This window comes from Drosophila ananassae, chromosome 2L (assembly GCF_017639315.1).
Source record: "Drosophila ananassae strain 14024-0371.13 chromosome 2L, ASM1763931v2, whole genome shotgun sequence".
NCBI lineage: Eukaryota > Metazoa > Arthropoda > Insecta > Diptera > Drosophilidae > Drosophila > Drosophila ananassae.
The window spans coordinates 10,012,913-10,039,375 of NC_057927.1; the positions used below are offsets into that span (position 1 = coordinate 10,012,913).

Genomic DNA, 26,463 nt, shown 5'->3' on the forward strand with positions numbered 1-26,463 from the left:
TATAAAAGTAGTATGCTTAAATAAACATTTGTGTTATTGTCAATGACTTTCGTGGTTTTTCTGGGATGTATTTCGATTCAAGGAAGTTCAACTGTACATAGATGCATAAATTACGTATACGCCATGGTGAGTTCCTTCGAAGTAGCGGTGGCGGTTGAACGCTTGTCTTCGCATATCCTTTCAACCCAGAAACCTCTTGGCAGTCGCAGGCTATCTCATCTCCTTCTCCTGTTCGATCCCATCCCATCCCGAACCTCCCCAGCCCCCCATGCTCATCACCCCCGCCAAACACAGGCAAGTGTTTTCCGTATTTATATGCAATTTTTCTTCATCTTTTATGTATTTTCGTTGTCGTCGCCGGCTTTCATATCCTTTCAAGTGTGCATACAAACATACATACCGACACATTTGTTCGTATGTATCCGAGTAGTTGTCAGCCAGCCGTTTGCATGTGTAAGTCGCTGTAATGATATTTGTTATTTGTTTGTTTGTTAGTTTGCGTGTGCGTTCGTTGAAAGCATTGAAATGCCGTTTGTCAAACACGAATACAAACCCCACCCACGTAACCCACTCGTGCACTTTTCTAATGGCTAGCCTGGGGGAAATTTTTGCGAGGCGTGGTAGGACTGGGGGTGGGGAATGCATTACAACTCGCTTACAACTCGCAGCGTGATTCAATTACCAAGAGCTCAGCTCGTTCTCGGATCACATTTGCATAGGCTTGGCCCCGGGGCCTGCCCTTAGTTTTCCCATTGCTTTTCCTCCGGCTTTTCCTTCTCCCGACGTCTTTGTTTTTGTGCAGCCTGAAAGCAGGCAATGAAATTTTTAAGTGCACACACAAATGTTCATGATATTCGAGCAGTTTCAGTCCATTTTGAGTCTTGGCACGATATTTCGAATTTTAAGTGCTCACTTAGGCATTTGTTTAACTATTTGCGGTTCACTTCATCAGTATGAAAATCCTTGTTTACCCAGCCTTGAGGCATGGTCTGTATAATTGTGAGATTACAGAGATAACAAGCAATTTTATCAAAGGGTTGGGATGCAGATTAAAGTTGATTATATGAATATAATCACAAAACTAATAAAGTAATCGATTTTTCATTATAAATACCACATAAGCTAGTAATGCGACATCACGACATCCAAGTACTATCTATATATTATTCAACCGAAAGTAATTGGGTTTGGCTATAAATTAGACCGCAATCCCCTGCGAATTGTATGACTGGATCAAATATAAATAAAATATGGATAATATGTGGTACGCCTGCGAGTCACTTGAATGTCTTGGCTCCTTTGATTTGTGCCTACCAATTCGACTGCCCCAGAGTATCGTTTGCAAATGCCCCAATCGCACCGACGCGTACGACATGCATATCGGATCTGTTCCGCTCCTGATTGATGATGATACGTGTAACGTGCTACTATACAGAGGAAAGAGAAGGCAATACATAGGCCAGGGGCTGAGGAAAGAGACAGAAAGAAACACACAGCCGCAGCAGTCAAGCCACACAACTAAGTCGGGCAATTGTGCCATCTGTCTGCTCCTTGGAGCCTCTTCTTATGTGCATATTATGCTGGATTCCCTTCTGAAACATACCGTGACTACTTCATGTTGGTGTAAGCCACACACATCAGCCACATTCACCACTCCAGAGCTCCACACATTCAATAAGGCACCCACAATTCTACATCTTCAAAATTGAAGTTAAAATTTTGCGCTACGAAAGGCAGTTCAAACTTAAATAGGTTCTGAAATGAGAATCCTATAGAAGATCTAGGATTTGATGTGATATTTGATAGTTGTTCTTTTACCAATACAATTTCTCTTTGAATAGGTAATAAACATCAACTGTGTTGAAAAGTTTAAACAAATTTTAGAGTCATTCGATCTAAAAGCGGGAAATTGCATACCAAAAGTGTGTCCTGATTGATCCAATTATTATATTTCATCAGAGGAAATTATTTGCAAAATATTGCTCTGAGGGCAAGCGAATTTGTTTTTATATTAATGCATTTTTTATGTTTGCTCATTTTGTATTTAAAGCATATTTTCATGCCATGACATGCCAAAGAGCCAACAAATTGGCAAAAAACCGCAATGACACGACACCAGAAATCAGAGGCCCTTTGCATCACACTCCTTTCCGGTATTTTTCAATTTTTGTCACTTCTTTGTGACACCTTTTTCCTCCTGTTTTAAAATTGCAAATTGAAATCGATTTTGTGCAAATTAATTTCATGTAAGCGGCATTAAATTGTGGCACCGTGTTGCTTGTCTCTCGTTCGTGCTTCCACCATTCGATTCGTCCACCCTCCTCGGTGTTGTCAGTGAGTCTGTGCTGCCTGTGTATTTGCACTTCATTTTCATATTTAAGTTCGTTTATTATGCCAATGTAATTAATTATAAAGTTTAGCGAGCATAAATTTAATGTTGTCACTGCCGGGCTAGTCAGCAATAAGAGCGCGAATTCCACGGAGGGCGTTGGGGCAACGGGGGGTTAATCACGAAGCCACTGGCGTTAGTGGGTCAGCGTTGACTTGACACTTTTGACACAACTGCAGGACCATTATTTGATGTTTCGCCAATTGTGTAAATCAAGTGATTGTCAAACGCACACTGATCAAATTGTTTCCATCGGGCAATAAATCAATCAACGTTTCAGATGACCATCCAGTTATGCTAGCTGTAGGGATGTTTTCTCAGGAGGTCCTATTAGTAATCATAGTGTATTATCGAACAAAATAATGCATATTTTATTTAGATCCCACAAATCACCATATTAGTAAGCCAAGTCCTACGCCAATTGGGCAATTGAAAATTGGTCCGGAAACCTCGCATTATTTTCCACCAATTACTCCCTGGTGAATCATGAATTCGTAATACCCACTGACGTTAGCCATTTCCACGCCCAGTTAGCCCCTAACTGATGGTTTCGCCGAAATTTTGGAAAAGCAACATTAGCTTTGCCACAGCTACTGCATCCCTAAATCGCAAATGCAAAGAAACATTTTTAATGTGGGTGTAGTACGCAGTTTGAGCCCCCAGAGCGGGTCCCAAAACCGAACCCGAACCCAAAACCGTCACTAAAATCAAGGCCCAAATGCGAAGCAAAAACCAAATCAGCTGAACCCATCTTCACCCCACTTTCCGCCATCGCCCAGGATGGCCCCGCTTGGCTGTTCGCAGCGCGTAAATTATGCAACATGCTTTTAAGGCAGCGCGAGCATCGCAAAAAGCAACGCAGGGAAGTTGCTGCACAAATCCAGTCGCGGAAAAGCCAGCAGGGTCCCTTTCAGCGTAAGAAGCGGTACTCAATCGGCTTTGAACTACAAAAAAATTGGACACAAATTTGGGCCTCATCAGAAAGACAAACTTAAAAATTTTTTTTGACACAAACAAAGCTAGAAAGGAGCAGAAGCATTTGTTCCGATTGAAGGCCATAGAAAGATTCTTTTGAATTGATTTCAACTTCAAAAATATTTAAAAAGTCTGAATTGAATATTAGAATTCTTCTAACTACCCCTAGAGCTTGGGCACTCTTTATGAAAAGTAATATTTAAAATAATAATAACGTTCCTAGACCAATACTACCCTATTTTTATATTTGTTTCATTTTTCGGCTCCTTTTTTATGTCTTTGCCTCAAACACATTTCGGAGGGCGTGTTTTTTGTGGGTCTGGGTGAGGGGGCTGTCAATTTTAATGGCTGGCCATGAAATTGAAATGCATGCAATGAAAAATTCAAGCATTTCAACATGATGGACACTATGGGCAGGCAATTTATAGCTCGGCCATTTGTAAAAACGTTGTGCCAACAACAGCAATAATATTTACAGCAACTACAACGTTGGGTGGGCATATCCCAGACTTAACTCTCCTTCGGTACAGTTTGTAATTAAAATGCCATTAAGTTACCTATCCCTTGACTTGTTTCAATCCTTTGTTCGCCTTTAGCCAATAAATTAATTATGGAAAAATTGAATGAATTCCAGACCGATATACTGACCGAAAATTGATTAAACGAATGCCTTTCAAGTGTCTTTGAGGTTGGAATGGAAACGCGCTTGTTTATTTTGTTATTGCTCCTAGAATTGTTTTTCAATTAAAATGTTATATTTAATTCAATCAAATATGGCAGCACATTGTTTTGTCGTAAATAAATCTATTTTTTTGGACACTTGAATGGCAAATTGTTTGTTCTATGCAAATGCGATTGATGATAAACGAAGATTATGCAAATGCAATCGAATCGTTCGCATGAGTCGTATAAAATCAAATAAAACTATTTGGAAAGCCATTGCAGAATGCCAATAGCACTGATGAGGCGTGTTTGAATCGAGTTTTGTGAGAAATTCGCAGGCGAGAGTCTCACGTGTCGTATGCGTAATACATTACGTATACGCCACCGTGACCTGTCAAAGTGAATCCGTCTCCCCCAGCATTTGACAGGCTGTTGTCCCGGCCTAACTCAATTTGGGCTCTGATAAGCTGCACAAAATTCGTTGTTATTGTTCCATCAACAAAATTCGTTTTCAAAATCAGCATATACGAGTAAATAAATACGCTAGCATAATAGAAGGTAAATTAAATTTATCTACGTCAATGGCTTGGCTCAATTGCGTTGATAAACCCGGCAAATAGCATTCAAGGCAGGCTATTTTAAGGCCATTAAAGGCATGGCCAAAGTGAATCCTTTCCTTCACTCTTTTTCGTTCAATCCGGGCCTGTCCGGATTCCGGATCGTTAGGACGGCAAAGACAGGAAGGCAAACGACATTTGCAGATAAGGTTTCACTCTTTTTTTCGGGGGCAGTCCGCAAACGTTTACTTTTTTACTTTTTTTCGGTCCCTTCTCTTTTCTCTGCTCCTTCGGCTGTTCCTCATGGCTATTTAATAAAAGTTGCGGCTGCAATAAAACGAAGGCGGATGACATAACAAGTCCAAAAGAGACACGACCCAAATGCCAGGGAGCGATGTGAAATCTGTTGCTACGGCCGTGCCCGTGGTCTTATCAACACACTCCACATGCCATGTCTAGGATGGCTTTTTTCGGCAATGGAATTATTACATTTTTATGAGAGCTTCACACCGTCCTTTTCACATACAAAGAATCCGGCTCCTGTCCTTGACGCGTGCCATAAGACAATGGCATATTTCAACATGTCACTGGCTATACTGCCACTTTTAGTTGAAGCCTGCTCGCATGCCTGGTTTCTGAATGGAAATATGGCCAAATAAATCATTTTATTGCAATACAATTTCGGATCTTTGTCTCGTTTTCCTCCGTCCTATAGAGACACACACACACCGGCCGGATGTTTATCACGCGTTTTACACATAGAAAAATTACGTCATATTTTAAATTACTTTTTTTTATAAATAGAGGAAACAATTTATGCAGGAAATTTGTTAAAAGCTCAATTAAAAAAGGTAAAAGTTGAAATAAAACTTTCTCTTTGACATTGCCTAGATTTTTTTCAGTGCAACTTCACCGTCACACTACCACTTCCTTGTAGTTGAACCATTTTATGCGGCTATTGGGAGCCCAAACAAACTCTCACACACACGTTACTCCAATATTAATAAGACCGTGTGGAGGCTGTCAATATGACATGGCGCCAAAATGCTGCCACCGGAAGTTGTCCAACAGGAAGAGGAAAAGCCACCCTCCCACCAGCCGCACCCCATTCCAAAGAGTATTACATTGCTCATTTTTTATTATCGCCCAATCCAATCTCGGAGCCGGGCTCCTTGGGTGGGTGGATGTGCAATTGGTTTTTGAGCTGCCACCGGAAGCAACAAGGCAACACTCCGGCAGATCGGAAGCCTTGAATGGTGGGTGGAGGTTGAGGGCTGGATATTGGCCACTTGAGGGATTGGCCTGAGCCAGATTTGTGGACAGCAATTAATACTTTTATGGCTCCAACGGAAATTTAATTTAATTATTAATTAGCTCGGCCACGTGACCGAGCTGGGCTTATTATCCCCATTAAACCAAGCGAAAATCCAAATTTAATTGCTCCAAGCACAGGGGGTTCGCTTGTTTAATTTGAAACCCGCGAAGGGGCGTTCGAATGGCAAACAATGTTGACAAAGGAAGCCAGAGAGACCAAGATCAAAGTCAATGTCTCCTGACCTGTCCTCACCATCCAACCCGAGCAGTCACAAAGTTTCCCAGGCGAGCCAAACTTTGTCCTTTTCCGTTTCCTGCGACCGCCGCACCTTGAGTTCGGTTCAACTCTTTCGCCTGCACTTTAGCTCTACAGTTGTTGAAATATTCATAATTGAAGTTTATTGTTTACTCTCGAAGGTCTTCAAACGAGTGTGGGTGTGTGTGTGTATTTGTGTGTGGCACACCCCCGTCTACGATTCTGTTTTACTGGATGCCGCTTTGATTGTTTTGCGGCCCAGAGACCGTCGATAAGTTGGCCTGCAAAAGTTCACAAACTTTTCAGTTTCAGTTTTTTGTTTTAGCCTTTTTTCCCAGCCCTTTAGAAACTTTTGATTGGCGAACAAAATGGCACAAGTGATTGGACATGTGCTTCATTTATAGCACTATATGTCTGACCTACTTAGGCGCTACCATTTATTCTCCTTCTGGGGTACCAGCTGTTGACTTGACCCCTTGCATATAAATGATGAAAGAAAACGTTGTTTGCAATTTGACAATTCTTTAAAAAGTAATGGGAAGTTTTTTAAGAGGATTGTATAGTTTCAGGAACAATCTTAAGAATGAATGCCCTTTTTAACTCCTTTTTTTTTTTCTTTTTTAAGAACGTCCAGCAAGTACACTTATAATTATATTTCAATGACAAATACTTCGTGATTATTAATATCGAACGGCAACCTATGTCTTATCGTTGAATGTTCTTGACCGGTTTTTTTGATAAATTGCTTTAACCTTTGAACAATACAAGGAAAAAGTAAAAGGTCGAATATAAAACGTCTGAAGAACCCAACCCTAATTTTATACTTTCTTTATGGAGCCTACTTAAACGGGCTATTAAATGTAATTGGAAGCCATTTGTACAATCTACTTAGGATATTATTTTTAATGCAACAACCAAGGGCCACGCCTTTTTTAGCTGCCGTTCATTGCAATGCTAATTGCGGTGAAAGCAAAAAATAAGGGACCTAGGTAAACATAAAAAGAACAATAAGCACGAAACAATGGACCTTTTGCAATTCAAATTACCATTTTGAGTAGATCAAATAAAAAACGGAAAAGAATGCGGCGGCAGCAAAAACTGCTGAGTAGTGCTAGCTAAATTGTTTTTGATGCCACCGTTGGTGCTGCAGATGGCTAACAGGGCTCTTTGCAGGACAACTACCAAATCCCGGCGCGGAAAACATGCGGCCAGGGACACTCCGACGGCCGCAACAGCGGCCAGGTTGGGCAAGACCAACACCCAGATTTCACTAGTTTACACCAAAAATGAACCTCCATAAAAAAGTGTTTTTTAAAGTAATTTGGGGTCGGAGAACACGAAAATGACATCCGTTTATTTTTCTTAAGAACCGTTTTTGAGATATTTTTGAAAATCGTGTTTTTGAGGTCCTTTTTCAGTTTTTTGGTAATATCTCATGAAAAAAACTGTTTACAAACAAAAAAAGGATATTGATTGACAGGTATTGAAGTAACGTTTACGTGGATATATAATATGTGCAGATTGAATCAAATCTCTGTAATGCACAAGCGAACAAAGTACAAGTGCGTGAAGAGAAAATTGATCACAAACGAAAAAATTTGAGTGATAAATGTTTTTTTCGACCTAATTTATGAAGTGTCAAAATGTTAATATTACTATAACTTTTAAACTTCTTACTCAATTTGGATAATCTTAGGCTTAAATTGTTGGTAAATAATAAATCTTTTCCCTCAAATATTGAAACCTTAGAAAAAAAATTGTTTTTTTTGGCAAAAATCGATCTGAAAAATTGAAATTTTCAAAATTGGTCGAAAATGACACTATTTTTGTACTTTGTTCGCTTGTGCATTACAGAGATTTGATTCAATCTGCACATATTATATATCCACGTAAACGTTACTTCAATACCTGTCAATCAATATCCTTTTTTTGTTTGTAAACAGTTTTTTTCATGAGATATTACCAAAAAACTGAAAAAGGACCTCAAAAACACGATTTTCAAAAATATCTCAAAAACGGTTCTTAAGAAAAATAAACGGATGTCATTTTCGTGTTCTCCGACCCCAAATTACTATAAAACAATCATCAATTTTAAGGTTCACTCGATTACATTTAAATTTGTAAACTAGTGTTTGCATAACACATGGCGGTTCCCGCGTTTCACATGGCGGTTCCCGCAAAAAAAAAAGTATAAATATAAAATAAACCTGAGTTTTACCACCGCCCACCATGCAGCTGCGGCCAGTTTCATATTTTAGACTTCTATCCCTCCAGTTTTGTGGTGACACATAAAATACCAGCTATAACGCCGGCTAGAGAGGTTAAGGATGCTGACCTCGACCTCGGCTTACTCTATACATATCTTTGATTGACTCCTTATTTCAATACATGCTAGCTTCCATTTTTTTGTGTTCTATTTAGCCTTTTTGTTATGGGCTTTCAACGTTTTAATATTTCAGATTTTTTTATATCAGACCCAACGTCAAGGCTTCAAGGTACAAACTCATTTGCATACTGGTTTCAGCCATCATCCCTTTACTCTCAGCAGGATGCAAGGTTACCCATTTACGTGTGAAAGTGGCGGGAAAACGATTTACAATTCACTTGTCCGGGGCTGTTCTAAGGCGATGTCGCTTTCGGGGCTTTTCTCGCAGATTTCTGCTTTATATTTTCAACCTGGTCAAAAGTCCTGGCGACAGTGGCTGCGACTGACTCGAGGCTGTCCAGAGCCAGATCCAGATCCAAAACCGAAAGCCAAGGAACAGCGAACAAAGGCAGCAACAGCATGGCAAACAAAAGTGGCTAAAAAGCAAAAGCTGCAAAAAGGCCAAAAGCGAGGCACGAACCCTCTAACGAAACATACAACACACCCATACACCCGCAGACACTCATAGATACATATATGCATGAAATTTCACACCCAGAGGGGATGGCGAAGGGGTAGCTTTGGGTGTTGGGTGGATGGGATGTGCGGCATGTTGGGATGTTGTTGGGCGCAGAAGACAGAGGAACCGAAATGCAAATACACAAACAATGGCGGTGCGGGGGCTACTAAGCCAAGCTAAGAAGGTTTTGGTAAACAAATTTTACTGCCAACTCGCACACAAACCAACCGCACTACCCCAACCAGCAGGTACACTACAGGAAAGTGGGGGTAAGATTCGAAAGTTTCAAATAGTGAATTCTTAATAATATCAAGTATACGTAATTCTCGTTTTATACCCACTTCTTATTTTTATCTATGGTTCAAGCTTAAATACTATTGATTTCTTATTAAGGGGCGTTCTTATTAAGTATTTCTATTGTTTTATATTTTTTTTTCATGTGTATGAGTATTATTATTGTTGGCCCAGGACATTCATAGTTAAAATTTAGAGAGACAGCGCCGAGAGATTTGGCAAACAGCTACAATATCCCTGCCGCCAATGTTGCCAACAGAGTTTTCCCTCCGCCGCCCCACTGCCACGCCCCTATATATCTCTCCTGTTGCGTTAATCAAGGCTCACACAATCGCCTACAAATACAACAGCAACAACAACAACAACACCTAAAGCAGTAACAATAATCACAACAACAATGTAGGGCGTACACGTGCCAAAATTGCCAGAGAATATTTTTCATTTGTTTTTTATTTGTGAAAGCGACATTTCCTAGCTGGTTTCCATTTTTTTTTCATTTGTTGCTGGCCAGCTTGGTGTTGATTAAAAAATTGTCAGGTCCTGAAAATTCATGGCGTCCTCGATCCTTTTGTGCACAGTGACCAAAGGATTAAAATACTCACAGTTAAATAAAAATGTTGGCTTCCTGGAAATAATGTTTCTCAAATGGAAAAAGCTATGTAGTTTATTTTGGCTGAAAGTTTTTGGAGCTTCAGTGCTTCATAATATTTTAATTTAATCTTGACTCTAACTCACTGTACTTCCATAAACTGAGCCAAACATTCGGCCTGTTTTCCCAAGAGGGAAACCTTTTGGGTTGTGACTATTAAAATCGATTTTATTCTGTTTGCTACGGATACATTTTCACCAGAGCCGAAGTGTTGCCATATTTTCTGCCGGGTTTTTAGGTTTGTTGAATGCCCATTTGGGTTAATAACAAATAACTGAATGGTCCATTATACGAAATGAGCCTGAGCCATGGCCAGAAAGTGTTGAGGGCTAATGGCAATGGCCATGACAATGGCAGTTACCCGTGGAGGGGCTGCCATCCTAACGGGAGTGGATTATTTTCAAGGCACCCCTCCTTGGAATTACCAGAAATTGCCCTCATACATTATGTAATAAATTTATATGGGCTAATTGCCAGCAAAAGTTCATTAATTTGGGGGCCATGAACTAAATTTATTAAGGTCATTAAATATTGTTAGTTCCTGCTTCTATAAATATTGGTATAGGTTTCAATGCCCCACATCATTAGTATTAAACTTTAAAGGTAACCAAATTAAAGGTAACATAATAAGCATAATTTAAAAACTTATGTTGCTTCTGATTTCTATTAATAAATCAGTAATAATGCACAACTATAGAAAACCACTAAAATGAAATGGAAGTTTTGGGCGGGGGGACTAAGCCAAATGATAGCCCACTAGTTGACCACAAATTTAATATTTTCATCTATTATGATATTCATTGAACGGATATGCAAAGCAGAGCTTACCCATATGTGCACATTTGTTCGTACAAATTTTCGTGTTTACCAATTGCCATTTAAATCGAGGGTTATCGAGGGGCTTTAGAATTATGTTCAATATTTGACATACCGCAGAAACGGCGACCGCTAATCGAATTTTCATGATTTTTTTCAGATTTTATGACCCTAATACCAGCCATGTGAGATTGTGACGACCACCAGCAGCTTCTGACAACAAATACAACATAAAAACTAACACCAAATGGAAAATCGGAAAGCAACAATAAACAACAAAAAGTCTGCAGCATAAATCAGAGAATCTGGACATTGACACATTTTGTACATACATAGTGTAGAGCTAAATCCGCACATTTCCCGGAATCGATTAACTATTTAGGTAAAATGGATAACTCCCGGCAGCGATGACATGCCCAAAAAACTACCAAAATGTATGAATCCATAGACAAAGGCACGCAACGATTCCAAAAATATCACAAATTGTTGTATCAATAAATTAATAATAACATTTTTGCGAACAAACAAGCCAACAATAACAAAAAGTTGACAACATCAAATAAAGTTGAAAATGAACAAAAAATAGACGGGAATTCCGAAAGAGAAACAACTACATAGTAAAGGAATTTATTCGCTCACAAATATTGCAAACACTTTTCCCCGCTTAGTATGCAAATGTCGAGGCCATGATTGTAATAATGATAGCAACCCGGTAGTTCCCACATATCCACCCAAAGAACCACACCCCAACAGCTCCCGCCCCTACAGAAGTCCGCTGTAAATATTCAAGAGATTATTTTTATTGTCCTTTTCGAAATTTATGTAGCATACAATTTACAATTTCTAGCTTGTAAATCATTTATATATTTAACTAGGAGTAAGGGCAGGAGTCGGTCAAGGGGAGGCTGTGTGGATGGGCGTGGCAGTTCGCTTTTCTTAGAAATAAGCTCTAAGTAAATATCACAAAACACACACAATCATGCGTACATGAGAACATTTTTCAAATTGTATAGAAAATGAAGATTGCATAGCTAAATAGCATAGATTCTTGGGATTAGTTGTGCATATAAACGAGTACACGTAAATAAACCTATTTATAGTTGCTAAAATTCTATGCCTATGAATATAATTAAATATATATACATATATATTTACAATTGACGACCAAGCAAAAGTAAAACTTTAACTTTAGAATCAAGTCAACACACAGACTACACAATACGCAGAAAACCAAACAACAAAACTGAACTAAGTAGAACTCTGAAATAAGACACTGGAGAGTTGTGGTGAGCTTGAAGAAACAGTGCTGAAAAGAATTACTTTGAGGATTCGAAAGGAGTTAGGTATTTCCTTTCATCTCACCCTCTCACTTATCGTGGCATAGCGGAAAAGCATAAAAAATAAAACATAAGCTTGTTAGTGATACTAATTTTAAACGAAACCCTGTTTAATAATTCTTAGTGAGTCTTAAAATGATTACATTGTTATACAGTTTTTGTTAAGACCTTTGTTAAATTTAGTGACTTTACCTTCATCTGTATATAAGAGTAATGACCACATCGGTAAGATTTAGCTAATAGCTATTTAAATTAAAAAATAAGCTTTATCACTAAGGTACGACACACTTAGAATGCGTTTCAGAAATATTTTTTTAAAACTTTCTAATTTAAATTTATGTTTAATGTTGACATTGAAGGTTAAATTTTTTATCTAATTTTTTGAAACGCACTTCTCATACGTATACCAGTTAACACAAAGACATAGAGACACTAACCCACATGCACTTTCGCTTTAGGAGATGAAAGATGATCAAGTTCCACGCAAATCAAACATATTATTCAGTTAAAAATCTATCTATCTATCATAAAACCACACACGCTCCAACACGTATATAAAGAACACGCACATCAATGCAAAAAGCATAATATCTGAAACAATTTACAATTAGAATTAAAAATTAATGGAAAATAAAACAACTGTCTGAGCAACAAATAAAAACCAACTAACTAAAGCGAAGGACTTGTCAGACCCCATAAAAAAATAACACTCAAATGTAACAATGAAAACAAGTATGTGAATCGAAACATGAAATACGAATACATGAATGCAACGCAGAAGTAAATTGAAATGAAAATGCGAATTTGGCAAGCCCATAGGCGACATTAGATACGAGAGTATGTAAATTGATGAAATGTTAAATAAACGAAAGTAAAAAATAGAACATGCCTTTTAATACACGTACAATGATCCATTTGGGTGTGCAATTTCAATTATTTCGAGTTGTGATGCTGGTATCGGGGCTGTGTTCAATCAATTGTTAAACCGGAAATGGAAACAACACATAACACGCATGTGGAAGCGTAAAGTGCATTGGATGCATTTTCGTTTCCATAGGGGCTCGTCGACTACTCTGGCGAATTGTGTGTCTGACGGCGACTAAATTACTCGAAAAATATATTTAGTTGTGGGCATGTATTATGGATAGCTGGTAATTGAATTGGAGTGCCAAAGGGTGAGAGCGTTTCAGTGCCGACATCGAATGGAATGAAATGGTTTGTAAGGGATTGAGAGCCCATGAAAAGCGACAATAAGGCATCGAAATTTCACGAATGACGATGGCACTCTGATGCCATCGCTTCAGGGCAATAAATTTGAAAAATATGTACTTCCGCCATGAAAAAGTTCTACACGCAGAAGTACAGGCCTATTAAAGGTAGGTGCTACTCTTTTTATAATTTCCGGTAATTGAAAGCCTCTAAAAAACTCTTTAATTTTAATAAAAACCCTTTAAACATATAGTATTAAGAAAAAAGATAATATTGTATGTATCTTTCGAAATATTTCCTTTTATCTTATCCCTGCCAACAGCTATTAAATGGTAATTAAAATTTGTGGCCACAAACTCTGGTAGCTCAAAAAGTAATATGTATATATACGGAGGGATAAAAGGGGGGATTTAAGAGAAGAACCCACTGGAAGATTAATTGAATTACATTAGTCTGAGTTTCCACATACAAAAATATGCAAACCGAATGCGTAAACCGCAGGAAAAAATGAATGGAAAAAAAAAACAAAATAAAACACAAATTAAAAAATGGAAAACGCGTGTAAATAGCGAGCAAAATTTTCCCAACACCGACCCTCGCACGTTTCTTTTATTGCGGCCTGTGCAAATTTTCACCTAACCTTTATTACGGCGACAGGTGAGAGGAGGGCGCAGAGTGCTGGGGCGGAGAGGTCAAGGGAAGCTAGGGGAAAACCTCGCTATCTACAGCCATCTCGTTCTGGCCCTCATTTCGTATGCGGCGCAACAAGCATTTATGTAAATTGAAAATATGCCGGTGACATTTCTGGGGGGGGTTTGAAAAATAAAATAGGAGACGATGGCAGCTAGGGTGGACATTTAAATTCAATTGTCAGCGGGATCTTCAGCTTCAGCTCTGCTCTGGAAATCAGTGTCCAAATGTGAGAGAGACCACCCCCACAGTAATCACTGTATAAGTTCACTATTTGGAACTTTCTAGAAAGAGGAGATTTTTATAAGGATATTGGCATTTGTATTAATAAAACAGCTAAGTTATATCTGGTTTGGCCTTTATTTAATAAATAATTATTATGATCTAGTTAAGCTGCTTCCACTCATTGGGGGATCACTGTACTCACATGAATGACCCATTCTGCTGGCAGTAGTAACCACGCAATGAGAATTTATACTTAATGCATGCTATTCCCGGTCAGTTCGCGTCAAACAATTGTGCAGGGCAGACGACAGACCACGTCACAGATTCGCAGATTCATTCATCAATAAGAACGGAAGGCAGGAAGAGAAAGTGCAGTGAAAGAAAGTGACCAAGTGCATTCCAAAGGCGGTATTAAAAAAAATGATGGAGCGACTGCTGACCATGTTCGAGCAAGCGGATCCCTTCTCCACGTGGTGGCCCACGATAGCCGCCCTGGCGGTGGGCATTGTGATTACAGTGCGGTGAGTGCGATGAGTCAACGGAAATGGCTTCTTCACTGCCTCCGACCCGGGGTTTTTTTTTGGGGGGTGGGGTATAAAAACTTTCGGCCCGGACACACGTAAATAAATGTCGCAGCAGCCCTGCAAAAAACTCCCCCTCTTGCCAGTCGTGAAAAGTTTTTAAGTGGATTTCATACAGAAATGGTGGAGTGGCCGAAGGGAAAGAGCTTGATGCAGAAGAGACCCGGATAATATGTAATATCTAACGATTATTTTCCTTTTTTTGATACCCTCTACTCTGATAGTATATGAAGAATATGTCATCAGATACATATATGTTTTTTGTTTAAGAAAATGGAATAAAACATGGGCTTCTAAACCCTAGACTAGAACATTTAACATTTTTTTAAATATTCCATGACAGGGTATCTTATAGTTGCTATTCCTACAGAATTCATTTTAGTTCTTTTTGTCGCGGTTTTTGTGACCCCACACTATCTCGCGCTTGCCAGTTGCAGGTGTTAGTATAAGCCGGAGATGCGGAAACGGAAATGCCTGCGACTGCAATATGGCATTTTCCCGCCCTTTCTCCGTGTCGCCACAGGACCACCTCAAAATATTTACAAAGTGGATTTGTGCAAGTTTGGTTCAAAGTAAATGAAATGCCAAATGAATTCCGAAATGAACGATGGGATGCGAAACTTAGAGTTAAGTGCCAGGATAAGACCCCGCTAAATGAAGTGGAACAAATTGCAGACGGAAAAGTGATAGAGGAAATAACCATCTGCGAACTGCCAAATCCAAATAAAATGATGTTTGCTGATAGTGTGTAAAAACTTTCCTTTCAATTAGGATTTGGTTGAAAATCCAAATTTAATTTAAACTTCCGAGTCCACAAATGAGCAGTAAAATGTAATTTTACTAAATACTTTTCGCATTTAGTCATCCGAATTGAGCGAGTCTAATGCTAATTAGCTATATAGACGTTTATTTATATTGGATTTTCAGCCAATTTGTATTTTTTGGAATCAACAAATACGAGTAATTAGTAATGATTATACTTTGTGTCTGACTAAAGGTTAAACAAACATTTCCCGAGGCTTAAAATTAAATAAATGACATTCATTGTTTACACATGAGCTGAAATAATTGAACCTTCAAGTATTTATGCAGTTTAAGTCAAGTCCGTGTATGTCCCTAGGCAACATGCAAATTCTAAAGCCGATTCCATTAACGCCTATCAATAAGCCAAACCCTCATAACTATAGTGCCCACCCCATTTTCATCTCATTACTGACAAAAATGGATTTAATATTTTAATTTAATACTAATTATACAAATAAAATTGATTGATAAAAATATATTTTTCTTTGATGATCTAACTTGTTTGGACATTTTTAAAGTTTTGATTTTAAATATTGGCTAAAGTAACATCAACCATATGATATATTAGATAGATATTTTAATTCATGTTCAAATATTTCACCCTAAAATCTATGCTATGGTTTAGATTTTTCTCTCTGTGCACACACGCGACTTGGTTGAACACCGTCATTACCTGTACCCATAAACCACAGAACACCCCACATACTCCTCCTTGTCCCCATCATCTAATCTGTATCCTTTGCCCGCATACCAGGACCATAATGAGCGGCCAGCGCTGTCCGAACGACAATCAAATCAAGGAGCAAATTGTAGTCGTGACTGGAGGAAATAGTGGCATCGGTTTCGAGTTAGCCCAGGCGCTGGCGGGACGTGGGGGAAGGATAATCCTGGCCTGCCGAAATCTCCAGGCCGCCGAGCGGGCTGCCACAATTATCAAACGGGAGCTTGGATGCCGAACCCCTCTAACTTCGCTGGATGACGATGACGATCCGGCGGATAGGTACTTTGTGGAAGCCCGCTACTTGGATCTGTGTTCATTTCGTAGCGTCCATCACTTTGCCGCCCAGTTGATGGCGGAATTCGAGCGTATCGACATTTTGGTGAACAATGCCGGAGTGGTCTTTGCCAACACTGAAGTGCCCACTGAGGATGGCTTCGAGCGCCATAGTCAGATCAACTACCTGGGCCCATTCCTGCTCACCCAGTTGCTGTTGCCTCACCTGAAGCGTTCCGAGCAGGGCCGCATCATTATGGTATCCGCCCACGCCCACTCAGCGGCCAAAATCGATTTCGACGACCCGCTGAATGTGGGCACCTGGGCGGTCAAGTTCCACGCCCGTGACGCCTTCGCCCACTCGAAGCTTTGTGTCCTGCTGGCCACCCGCTGGCTGGCCAGGGAGCTCAAAGGTAAGAACAATTTCACAGGGCCACTGTACACGCGGGGATCATAGGACTTTATTTACAATTCTATTAAAGAACCGTAAATGTTGAGTAATGTTGGTTATAGAATAATACTGCAATTCTTATGAAATTAAATTCATTCAAAATGGTTTTTTATTGCCTTTTAAGATTTTGAACTAACAAAAATTGATTTGGAAAATTCCTTTAAAATCGTCATGAAATATTAAACAGCCTTCAATCCTTAAAGAAATGTCCTCGCGGTGTACCGTGGAAAATTTTTGCATAGCTTGCAGTGTGAATTATTGAAGCATCCCCTGCGATAAGGTTGCACATTCAGGGCTTTTAAGAAAAAACCGTCGTAAATCCGCTAATTTCCCCACAGGTACCTCGGTCACGGTCAACTGCTGCACCCCCGGACTTGTGCGCGGAACTCGCCACCTTCGCAAGTAAGTTTCAGCCCAATTTCAATCAGAGAAATCTGGCTACCAAAAGCCAACCAACCTAACCGACGGGAGGCCGCAGCCCAAATTGAAATTCAAACGAAGCCGGAGCCGGAGCAAAGTGTAAAATGCGCTGCAACTGAAACTTTAACTAAATTTTAAGCTCATTTCGTGGCCGCGCCAAACTTTTGCACTTTCATTAAGCAAAGCGAGTGTTTTTCCCCATCCATCTACTTTACTCTTCTATACTCTATACAACTTTGTAGGTGTATCTCATTGCAAGTGTTTGATGTCGGTTGGGATTGGGGTTGAGGAGCGGTAGCGGGAGAGAGTAGTTTTGATGCAATCAAAAAGTTGCCAAGTCACTGGGGCGGGGCTTGCCCTCTTTTTGGCAGCAGCATCAAGGTAACCAAGCAGCATTTGAAGCCGAAGGCCAAATTCATTTGAAGATTTCAAATTATTTGGAAAATGGCAGCCTAAATGCCAAGTCTAAATGCAAAAGGAAAAGAGAAGAACATCCATTAGAGAATGGAACTATTTTTCCTCACAATGTGGTTCATATTGTAATTGCATCTCTAATAATTGCTTCCTTGAAACAGCTTGAAGCTTCCACATATTAAATAAAACTGTTAACGAAAAACAAATCTAGCATAGCTCTGTTGACTCATGGTCATTTCTGGCTTCTATTGATTTTCATTTGGCCAGCACCCTCTGGCCAAAAGAAACATATTTCCCGCAACAATTTCAAAATGAGAAATCTAAATGTTTCTAAATTCGTTTTTGCGGCATGCAAATTAGTGTGGGCGGGTGGGGTAAAAACAAAAACCAAAGAAGGACATTTGCACAATACACAGAAAAGGATGTGCAAACACGGCAAACAGTTGCAAATTGCAAAAGGACAGAATGCCAGGCAGCAACAACAATAGTCATCAACAGCAACATCGGCAACATGAGCCCGAGAAAACGACAACAGCTGCAATGAACTTGTGCCCGGCCCCGCCCACATCTCATCATCAAATGCAGATGAGCTGCCATCGAGTGGCACTCTCCGCCCATCCAGCTGTGGAGCCAACGAGCAGGGATGTGCCAACAAAAGTGAAATGCGGTAATTAAAAGTGGCCAAGTCAGAGACGCGGGTCGTCCGCAATCGAAACGGCAAAGCGGCGGGTCAAGCTCTGGTTCGGGACCGGCTCTTACTCTTAGCCCCGGTCCGGCACGGAGTTCTCCGGGTCAACTCCTGCCCGCCAGCCCGCTGTCCCGCCACGTTGTCCGTTTGAGTTATGACCCAAAACACACAAACACATACACACCCTGCGGTCCGTGATGGTGACAGTTGCCTTTGTTAATGTTGATACTAACTGTTGTGGCAATCTGGCCAGGATTCTTTTATTTTTTGAGAGAGATTTTTATAGTTAAGTCTTCGAGGGAGTTTTCTATCTTTTATATTTATTTTTGAAAAATTAAACATATATATAAACATTATAGCCTTCATTGTTCTACATTAGGACTTTTAATATTTACAGTATTTACAAAAAATTTTTAAAAACTATAAAAACTATAATAATAGGCTCTATTTTTCAAAAACAAACATTTTCTCAACTTTTCAAAACTTTCTAATATTTTTAAATATTAATATCCTGTATAAATAAGCTGGACATCTCTAGCTGGCTCTATAAAAATGGCAGAGCTCTCAGAACCAACTCGCCCGACTATGAACATGGCCATGGCCCAGTCCTCTAATGATGGGGCCAGAATTAATGCGAAATTTATTGATGCTCACTAAGCTGGCACAAAAGTTTCCTCTTTGTTTTTCCTCTTGCCTTCATTTTTTTTGGCAGTTATAAATTAGAATTTTCCGGATAAAAAGCGGGGGACTGGTTGACCCTGAATGCGTAATCATTTCTCAGGAAACACATCTATTTGCAGCTGGAGACTTTGAATGAGTTTTGGGAGAGGAAATCACAGATTTGTCTATGTATTTACTTGCTCAAGCGTTTAAATATCCTATCCAAGCTTGTGATTAGGCCATTTAGCTCCCTCTTTTCAAAGTTTTCAGCAGCCTTACATCATTTTAATTAGCAAAGTATTAGATATCTCTGAGATATTGGGGATTACTTTATTCGAATGTGCATTGCTAGCTCATGATAGGTGAGATACACATGTAAATTGGGTAACCACAAAGCCTTTTAATGGAGGACAATAGGTGGACACGGCTCACACAGTCAAGTACAATGGAACAGGTGCTCAAGTGTGTGGCACATGCACGAACTCACAGATACACTGGCGCACAATGGCAGTTGTTCACACACGAACAACACGTACAACAAATTACACAATTCAATGGCAATAAATGATGTAAAGTAGAGAGTGAAATGGGAAAAAGGCCCAGATTTAGATACAGTTGGCCAGATATGCTACAGTCCCCAATCTCTCCGACTCTCCCAGTCGTCCTCCCAAAAGTGGCAAGCAAAAGTTGAGCTGTCACAAGCCAGAAAAGCATAATCCATCATAGGCACAAATTGTAATGTCTGCATATGTACAAGTATAACTACCGGATGGTGAGTTCAGTTTCAGAATCTGCTAAGACTTTCACTCCACTTCCACATCCACAGCCATTCCCCCATCCCGGCCAGAAACATTGTTAACATGCGTCATTACAATTTGCAAAATGCCATAACAATACTCGTACGGCGGCAAAAAGTGGCCTGAAAGTGGGCAAGGGCACAACGGCAGGCACGAAACAATGAAGGAAATCAAATGCCTTGGCCAGCGTACAAATCATTCCGACATAAAACGCAGCACCTTGACAGGTGGATGTGGAATGGAGACCGAGACGGACACGGACACGGAAACGGAGATGTGGCCATAGGTCCTGCTCCTCTATTCGTGGAGCACGTGACCTAGGCCATGCCAAAATCATAGAGATGAGATGCGAGGGAACAAAAACCTTTATTTGTGTCTGTTCCTGTCATATATTGTTTTTACGACCTCTTGTTGAGCACTTAAAATTTTAAGCATTGTTTTTGAAGCAGAGTACATATGCCAAAAATTGCTCAATTTTGTTGTGTTGTAACTGGCACATCGAAAAGAGAAAGCCAAAACAAATTAAACGAAATAAAACACATGCCCACCTCTAGTGGCCCAGAGACCGCCCCGAACTTGGCCAACTGCTGAGGGCAGCGGCAATAAAACAGCAAATGAACAGCGGAAGCAACATCAAGTGGCTGTAGGTGAGCAGAGTGTGTGTGTGTGTGTGTGTATGAGTGTGTCCGTGTCAGCCAAGTTCCTGCACGGGCTTGGATGTAAGGCAACTGTTTCATGTGGAGTACACTTGGCGATTGAATTTTTAGGAAACTATATCATTTTTTGATTAAGTTTAACAAAAAATCAATAAGAATATGAAGTATTTGTTTACTTTTAAATAGTTTTAATTTAAAATTTCATAGATTATGAGAATACATATACCACAATTTTATAAAACTAAACGTTTTCAAGTGCTTCAAGCTTACATGCAGTCACTTCCTGTCCATCGGATGTCTCCCTGTTGTGCTTTTTGCTGCTGCATTTTGCTACATGTTTTGCCTTTGCCAGTAGATATTCTTTCCACAGAGTTTGTAGCGCCAAATTGAACTTTTGTTGTGCATCCCTCCTTTTTTTTACCTTATAGTCCTTAACTCCCTCGCTTCCTTTCCTGCATTCCACTATAATGTATATGGCTATGCCAGAGATAACTCTGACTTTCGTTGGCAACTGCAAAACTGCTGAAGCTGCTGTCAGTCTCATCCATGTTCGGCCACTCCTTTGCTGTTGCCGCCCACTTCCTGACACTTTGGGATTTTTGCTGGCATTGCCATTGATTGAAAAACTGATACCTGCTGGGCTTTTGAGATTGCGGCTCTTATGCTTATCATCAGGCTTCGTTTATATTGTGCATAATGTTGGGGAAAAGGTCAGTGGTAGGCGGTGAATCAATGCAGATTTATTGCGGCCTTTCAATCTCCTGATAGTTTCACATGTGCATTACTAAGCTCCTGAACTAGCATTTGCCACAAGCCAGTGAAGTATAAAAGCTGCACTTACTAAATTCCATGAATTTTAGGAGCAACAATACATATTTTTTTTAAATGTGACCTGTAAACACATAAAAGCTTCGCGCCAAGGAACCCCATTAATACGTAATCGCCTCTAAGCACTTAACCCCATCGAAACCTCTTACGCTGAAATTGCTGTCCAATAAAAACAATTAACGTAGCGTATATGCTATTAATTCTGGCCCTAGGGCAGATTCAATTTCCGCTCGTGCCCCATCTATTGTGGTATTAAAGCAAAATTCTCTGCAAAAAACCATACTCTTTTTTCCTGAAAGCCGTTGGCTGCGCTTTTTCATTTGGCTCGCAGCACATTCGCCCACACCCTGTCCAAATACAGACGAAAGATTTTCCAGGTTGGTAGAAGCAGGTGGTGCAGGTCGGGGCATTAAATGAACTTTGCCCTGATGCAGCTTAGCGAGTCAAGCGAAACTTTGCCATCGTACCACCCACTTTCAAATCAAAGTGTGAGTATATCAGGCTTGTCATGTGCGTATACGCAATATTCATTCCATTGAAGCAAGAACGGCTTATTCAAATGCACAAATTGCATAGTAATCACCATGAAGCCATTCAAGAAACTCAAATTGAAAATGGAAGCTTATAATTGTATAGGGACGAGGCTGGAAATTTTAGTTATTCTAGAGAAATCCTGCCATTTAGGGCATAGGATTTTCTTTATCCTGGGAAAATAATTCTGGGGGTTTCAATTTAATTAATATTCTCTCCGTCCTTAAGCCTTATCCTAACAATTAAAATATTCATCAAAATACTCCAATATATTTTCAATTTCGAAAACAACCATTAATCAACGAACCTAGAGTAACCGAAGAGTCTAAGCTACGACCCACATCCTGCATTTGTTTTTATTTTACACTCTTTTTTTCCTTTCCTCGATCTGCAGCCATCTGCAGCCCCTGCAGCTTTCTGTGCACTTTAAAAATGCAACCAGTGGTGTGGGTGTGGCAGGTTGAATACAGAGGGAAGTGGTGAGTGCAAGGACAGATACTCGTATCTATGAAAACGCTGGCGTAAAACGATGAATGGAATCAACACCAGCCTCGGCTCATGGCAAGGTTTTTCCAAGCAAAGGTCCAAGGGCTGGGAATGGTTTCAGGGGGCAGTGCTGAAAGGTTATAAGAGGTTGTGAAAGGTGAAGGGAGCGGCAGGGTCAGATCAAAAACATGCACACTTGCACTGGAAAAAAGACTCTTCGAAGCAACACCTAATCCAGTAATTTAAGGGACACTTTTCATCTGCACTGTTGGGCTTCTGCCACGACTGAGTGTGCAGTGTGTGTGTGCGTACTATGAAATGGATGGAAATGAAAAGCAGTTAATGCTCAAGTCACGGAAAAAGCGTAAATGGAAAAGTTAAACGCATTAATTATTTATTTATCGTTTTATCGTGTTCAAGTGTCGGTGAACTTGCTCACCGTTCATCGTTCGTTGCCCGCCAGTAAAGACAAAAGGAGAAACGGCGCAGGAAGGGCATAACAGGAGCGAAACGAGGGCGAAAAACATTAACAACGACAGCTAAGCAAATTGCGCGCAAGTTCGTAATCCTTCCTGAAAAGGCAGCATCAGTGGCAGGAATAAAGGCCAGACCAAAATAAAAAGGGCGCAATGGCCAATCCACACAACTCGTCGGGGCTCAGGCGGTGGGCTTGGCACTGGCACCGGTCCACGCCCAACCGGCGAGATGGCCAAAAGCTGGAGATCAACGCTTGAGCGCCTGTATTCAATGGGGGACATCTGCGTGAGGTGCCTTCCTTTATTGCCCCAATCGAAATTGTCATTAAAACAATGCAACAAAAAGACGCTTTAAAGCTTTTGTCTCAGTTAGTTGAAAACTTAAATTGGACTGGATGCTGCTTTGAATATTAAACAGAAACTTGGACAATAAATTCGTTAAATATTAAGTTTCTGAATAACTCGAAAGTTTTGAGAGCATTTTCAAGTTTGTTTACCAAAAATTGTGCGGTCTAAGCAATCAAGTAACTTCAGTTACTAGTTGAATACGGCAGTGGAATAAGGATAGTAAGGATGTATCTGATACGAGTAAAAACCATACTTACATGTACTACACACCTTTACAAAATGTAACTTAATATTCATTACTTTTGGTCATATTCGTACAATTTTAATAAAATTTTTAAGTTTTTTCTAAAATTTTCAATTACTCTCAGAAGAGTATCTGTCTTTCCATCATCACATCCTTCAACTCGCTTAGCTCAAATTTACAATGGCCCCGTAATTGGTTAACTTTTGTTTTCCTCTTCCACACAGCTCACCCCTGATGTCGGCCATCTGCGTGAAGGTGGTCACCTACCCATGGATGTGGCTGTTCATGAAGAACGCCTACGAGGGCGCCCAGTGCGCCATCCGTTTGGCCACCGATCCGCAACTGAAGCAAGTCACCGGCGAGTACTTCAAGTGAGTTGCCATGGCCACTCCACTGCAGTTGTTGGCCACTTTTTGCAACATCCCTTCTGCTTTTTGTCCCTTGCAGTGACTGCGAAATTGCACCAGGCTCGGAGGCGGGCCAGGATAAGGAGCTGGCCAAGAAGCTCTATATGCAGACCGTAAAAACTCTCGAGAGTGTTACTAAGCTAACGGTGGACAAGGAGGCGCTGGGCATGGAAACGGAGCCCGAACTGAGGCTGGAGGCTCCGCCAGCAGCGGAAACGGAAACGGAAACGAACCATGGCGAAGGAGCAGGAGAAGAACGAAAGAAGGAGGAGCGGCAGCCATTGGAGTGATTTATGCCTGGCACGCGGTCTGCCGTCTTCGGGGACTCCAACTGCCAACTGCAGCGTCTATTTGCATTTGGTTTAACAATTGCCGCATTAGGCAGCCTCCTTCTCGCTTAGGAGCGCCTTTTTATGGGTCTGCAATTGCAACGGCAACTGCCAACTTACACTTACACTCTAAAAATAAATATTCAAATCGGGATATATCTTACAGGCTACATGATTTAATAAACTCTGAAACAAAAGACTTTCGTCATTTAAGATTTATTAAAATAAAGAGACTCATACCAAAATTTATTGAACTCTGATCTTTATTAAATTTTAAGTATAATATTACAATCTTTTTCTGAAAGTATTTTTTTAAGCGTGGCTAAGCCGACATCAGCTCCCTGACTTTATGTAGCCCCATTCCCGGAAAATAAATGCAACTTTAATGGGCGAGCAGTGAAAATTTGCTGAGTTTGTACTTTTTCTCACACAGGATGTGCTTCATAGTCGATGGGACGAACAACAGGCTAAATATGTTGCCTCTTGTGTCTTTGATTTATTTCCAATTTAAAATTCTTTCGGTTCAGCGAGAATCCCTTCTAGAACCTAAAGGGACAGTCTCGAGCAATTTGCGTAAATAATAGAAAAGTAGTATTTTTAGGGATTTTAAAGGGAGAAAAGTATCCTTTGCAAAGCCACTTGAAATTATTTCCATTATTTATTTTCCAATGGGATTTTTTGGTTGCATTAAAAGGATGAAACTTTCTATACAAATGTAATTAGATTGGCTATTTAGCACACAACCAATTATGAATTTTACTAAAGTTACGCACTTAAATAATTGGGCTTAATTGAATCATACATAATTAGAGCACATTCACGAATATACAAATATAGAAAAGTTTAATTAAGCTTATTATTTTAAATGTATATCACAGTAATTTTTTCTATTTTAGCTAAATTGGAAAAACATAATTGTTTACTCACGAGCTGAAGTTCCCTAATTGAATAAAAAGAATAGAATTCTTTGCCTTATGGTCTTTAAATGTCGAGTAACATTTACCAGCCACTGTCGTAAATTTTGAAAACCAAACTCCGAGAAAACCCATTAGGACAGGCTTGAGTGGAGAGGAAAATAAGCTAATTGCAAAATGCCCTTCATTCCATCTAAATTTGGTCTCTAACCCAAACCCTATATGCCAAAATGGCAACGCGTGCCAACAAACTGTTGATTACGGGCCACCAACAACAAAGACTTGAACTCTCATACCCACTAATACAGACACATACACGGATATAAACACAAATACAGATGCGAATGTGGATGCGGATGCGGATACGGATAATTGTCTATATGTATGGATGTATGGACAGAAAACAAACCAGAGATGCAAGGCCAATTATTTTTAGTTCAGCTAAAACCGATTTATATTAGAATGTGTGTACATTGTACAATGTGGGGCTTAGAAGAGGACATGGCAATGGCAGTCGTGGCAGACGTGGCAGAGTCGTGAGAAACGGTGCGGTGGAGCAAGAACCGCCTTGTGAACAGGACACATGCAACTGTCTCGACGCAGCCCCGCTTTGTATGCTATGGAAAATCTCTTTATTATATTACATGCGACGCTTTTGTTGTCAGTTGGCAGGCGGCACACAGTCGCAACAACAAAAGCCAGCCTCCCCTCTGGAAAATCCACAAACTCCCACCCACCCCCATATCCCCGCCCTCACCTCGCTCCTCCCTCCCAGCCTCCCATCCCCCATCCCTCCAGCGCCATGTGTTGCTAGAGCAATTTCATGCTTCCCTTTTCGAAGTTGTTTCGTGTGACTGGCCCAGTTCTTTTCCCCCATTTTCCGCGTTTGCGAAATGAAAAGCTCCTGGCGTGGAAAAGCGATTACGTTGGTAAAAAGCTTTACGTTTCCGGTTACCTTTCCGCCGTGGCGGGTTAGCGTAATATGCAGTTTACGCGCTTCAATTTTGCCGCCAGCAGGGGTTTCCCTAAGCCACCCCTTGCGCCACATCCATTGAACAAATTATTATTCTTTTCAACCTTTTTTTGTTACAGTGCATACAGAGCTTTTTAAGAGAGTGGAAAAGCAACAGTGGCCATTGAACTTAATTCTCTTCACTGGACTCTCTTCAATTAATA

General features: G+C 40.2%; 2 protein-coding genes across 3 annotated transcripts in view; both read left to right on the forward strand.

Moving 5' to 3' along the window:
• LOC6500897 (patj homolog) overlaps positions 1–13,016 on the forward strand; it is a 28,044-nt gene extending 15,028 nt beyond the window's left edge. For both annotated transcript variants that reach the window (XM_032455993.2, XM_001954089.4), the window contains exon 3: positions 10,959–13,016. The gene's annotated coding sequence lies outside the window, so the exon portion shown is untranslated. The remainder of the gene's footprint in view (positions 1–10,958) is intronic.
• Positions 13,017–14,504: 1,488 nt separating this feature from the next.
• On the forward strand, positions 14,505–24,618 carry LOC6500898 (retinol dehydrogenase 13). The gene is made up of 5 exons (XM_001954090.4): positions 14,505–14,780; positions 16,399–17,051; positions 17,428–17,491; positions 23,862–24,008; positions 24,085–24,618. Exons 1-5 carry the CDS (start codon positions 14,680–14,682, stop codon positions 24,332–24,334), a joined length of 1,215 nt encoding a protein of 404 aa, XP_001954126.1. The 5' UTR covers positions 14,505–14,679; the 3' UTR covers positions 24,335–24,618.
• Positions 24,619–26,463: the final 1,845 nt, after the last annotated feature.

What these genes read in the sequence shown, in the direction of transcription:
- LOC6500898 (XM_001954090.4), top strand. Translation starts at nt 14,680, where the DNA reads ATGATGGAGCGACTGCTGACCATGTTCGAGCAAGCGGATCCCTTCTCC. An exon ending in GGAACTCGCCACCTTCGCAA is followed by an intron (nt 17,492 to 23,861) that starts GTAAGTTTCAGC and finishes TCTTCCACACAG; the next exon opens with CTCACCCCTGATGTCGGCCA. An exon ending in GTCACCGGCGAGTACTTCAA is followed by an intron (nt 24,009 to 24,084) that starts GTGAGTTGCCAT and finishes TGTCCCTTGCAG; the next exon opens with TGACTGCGAAATTGCACCAG.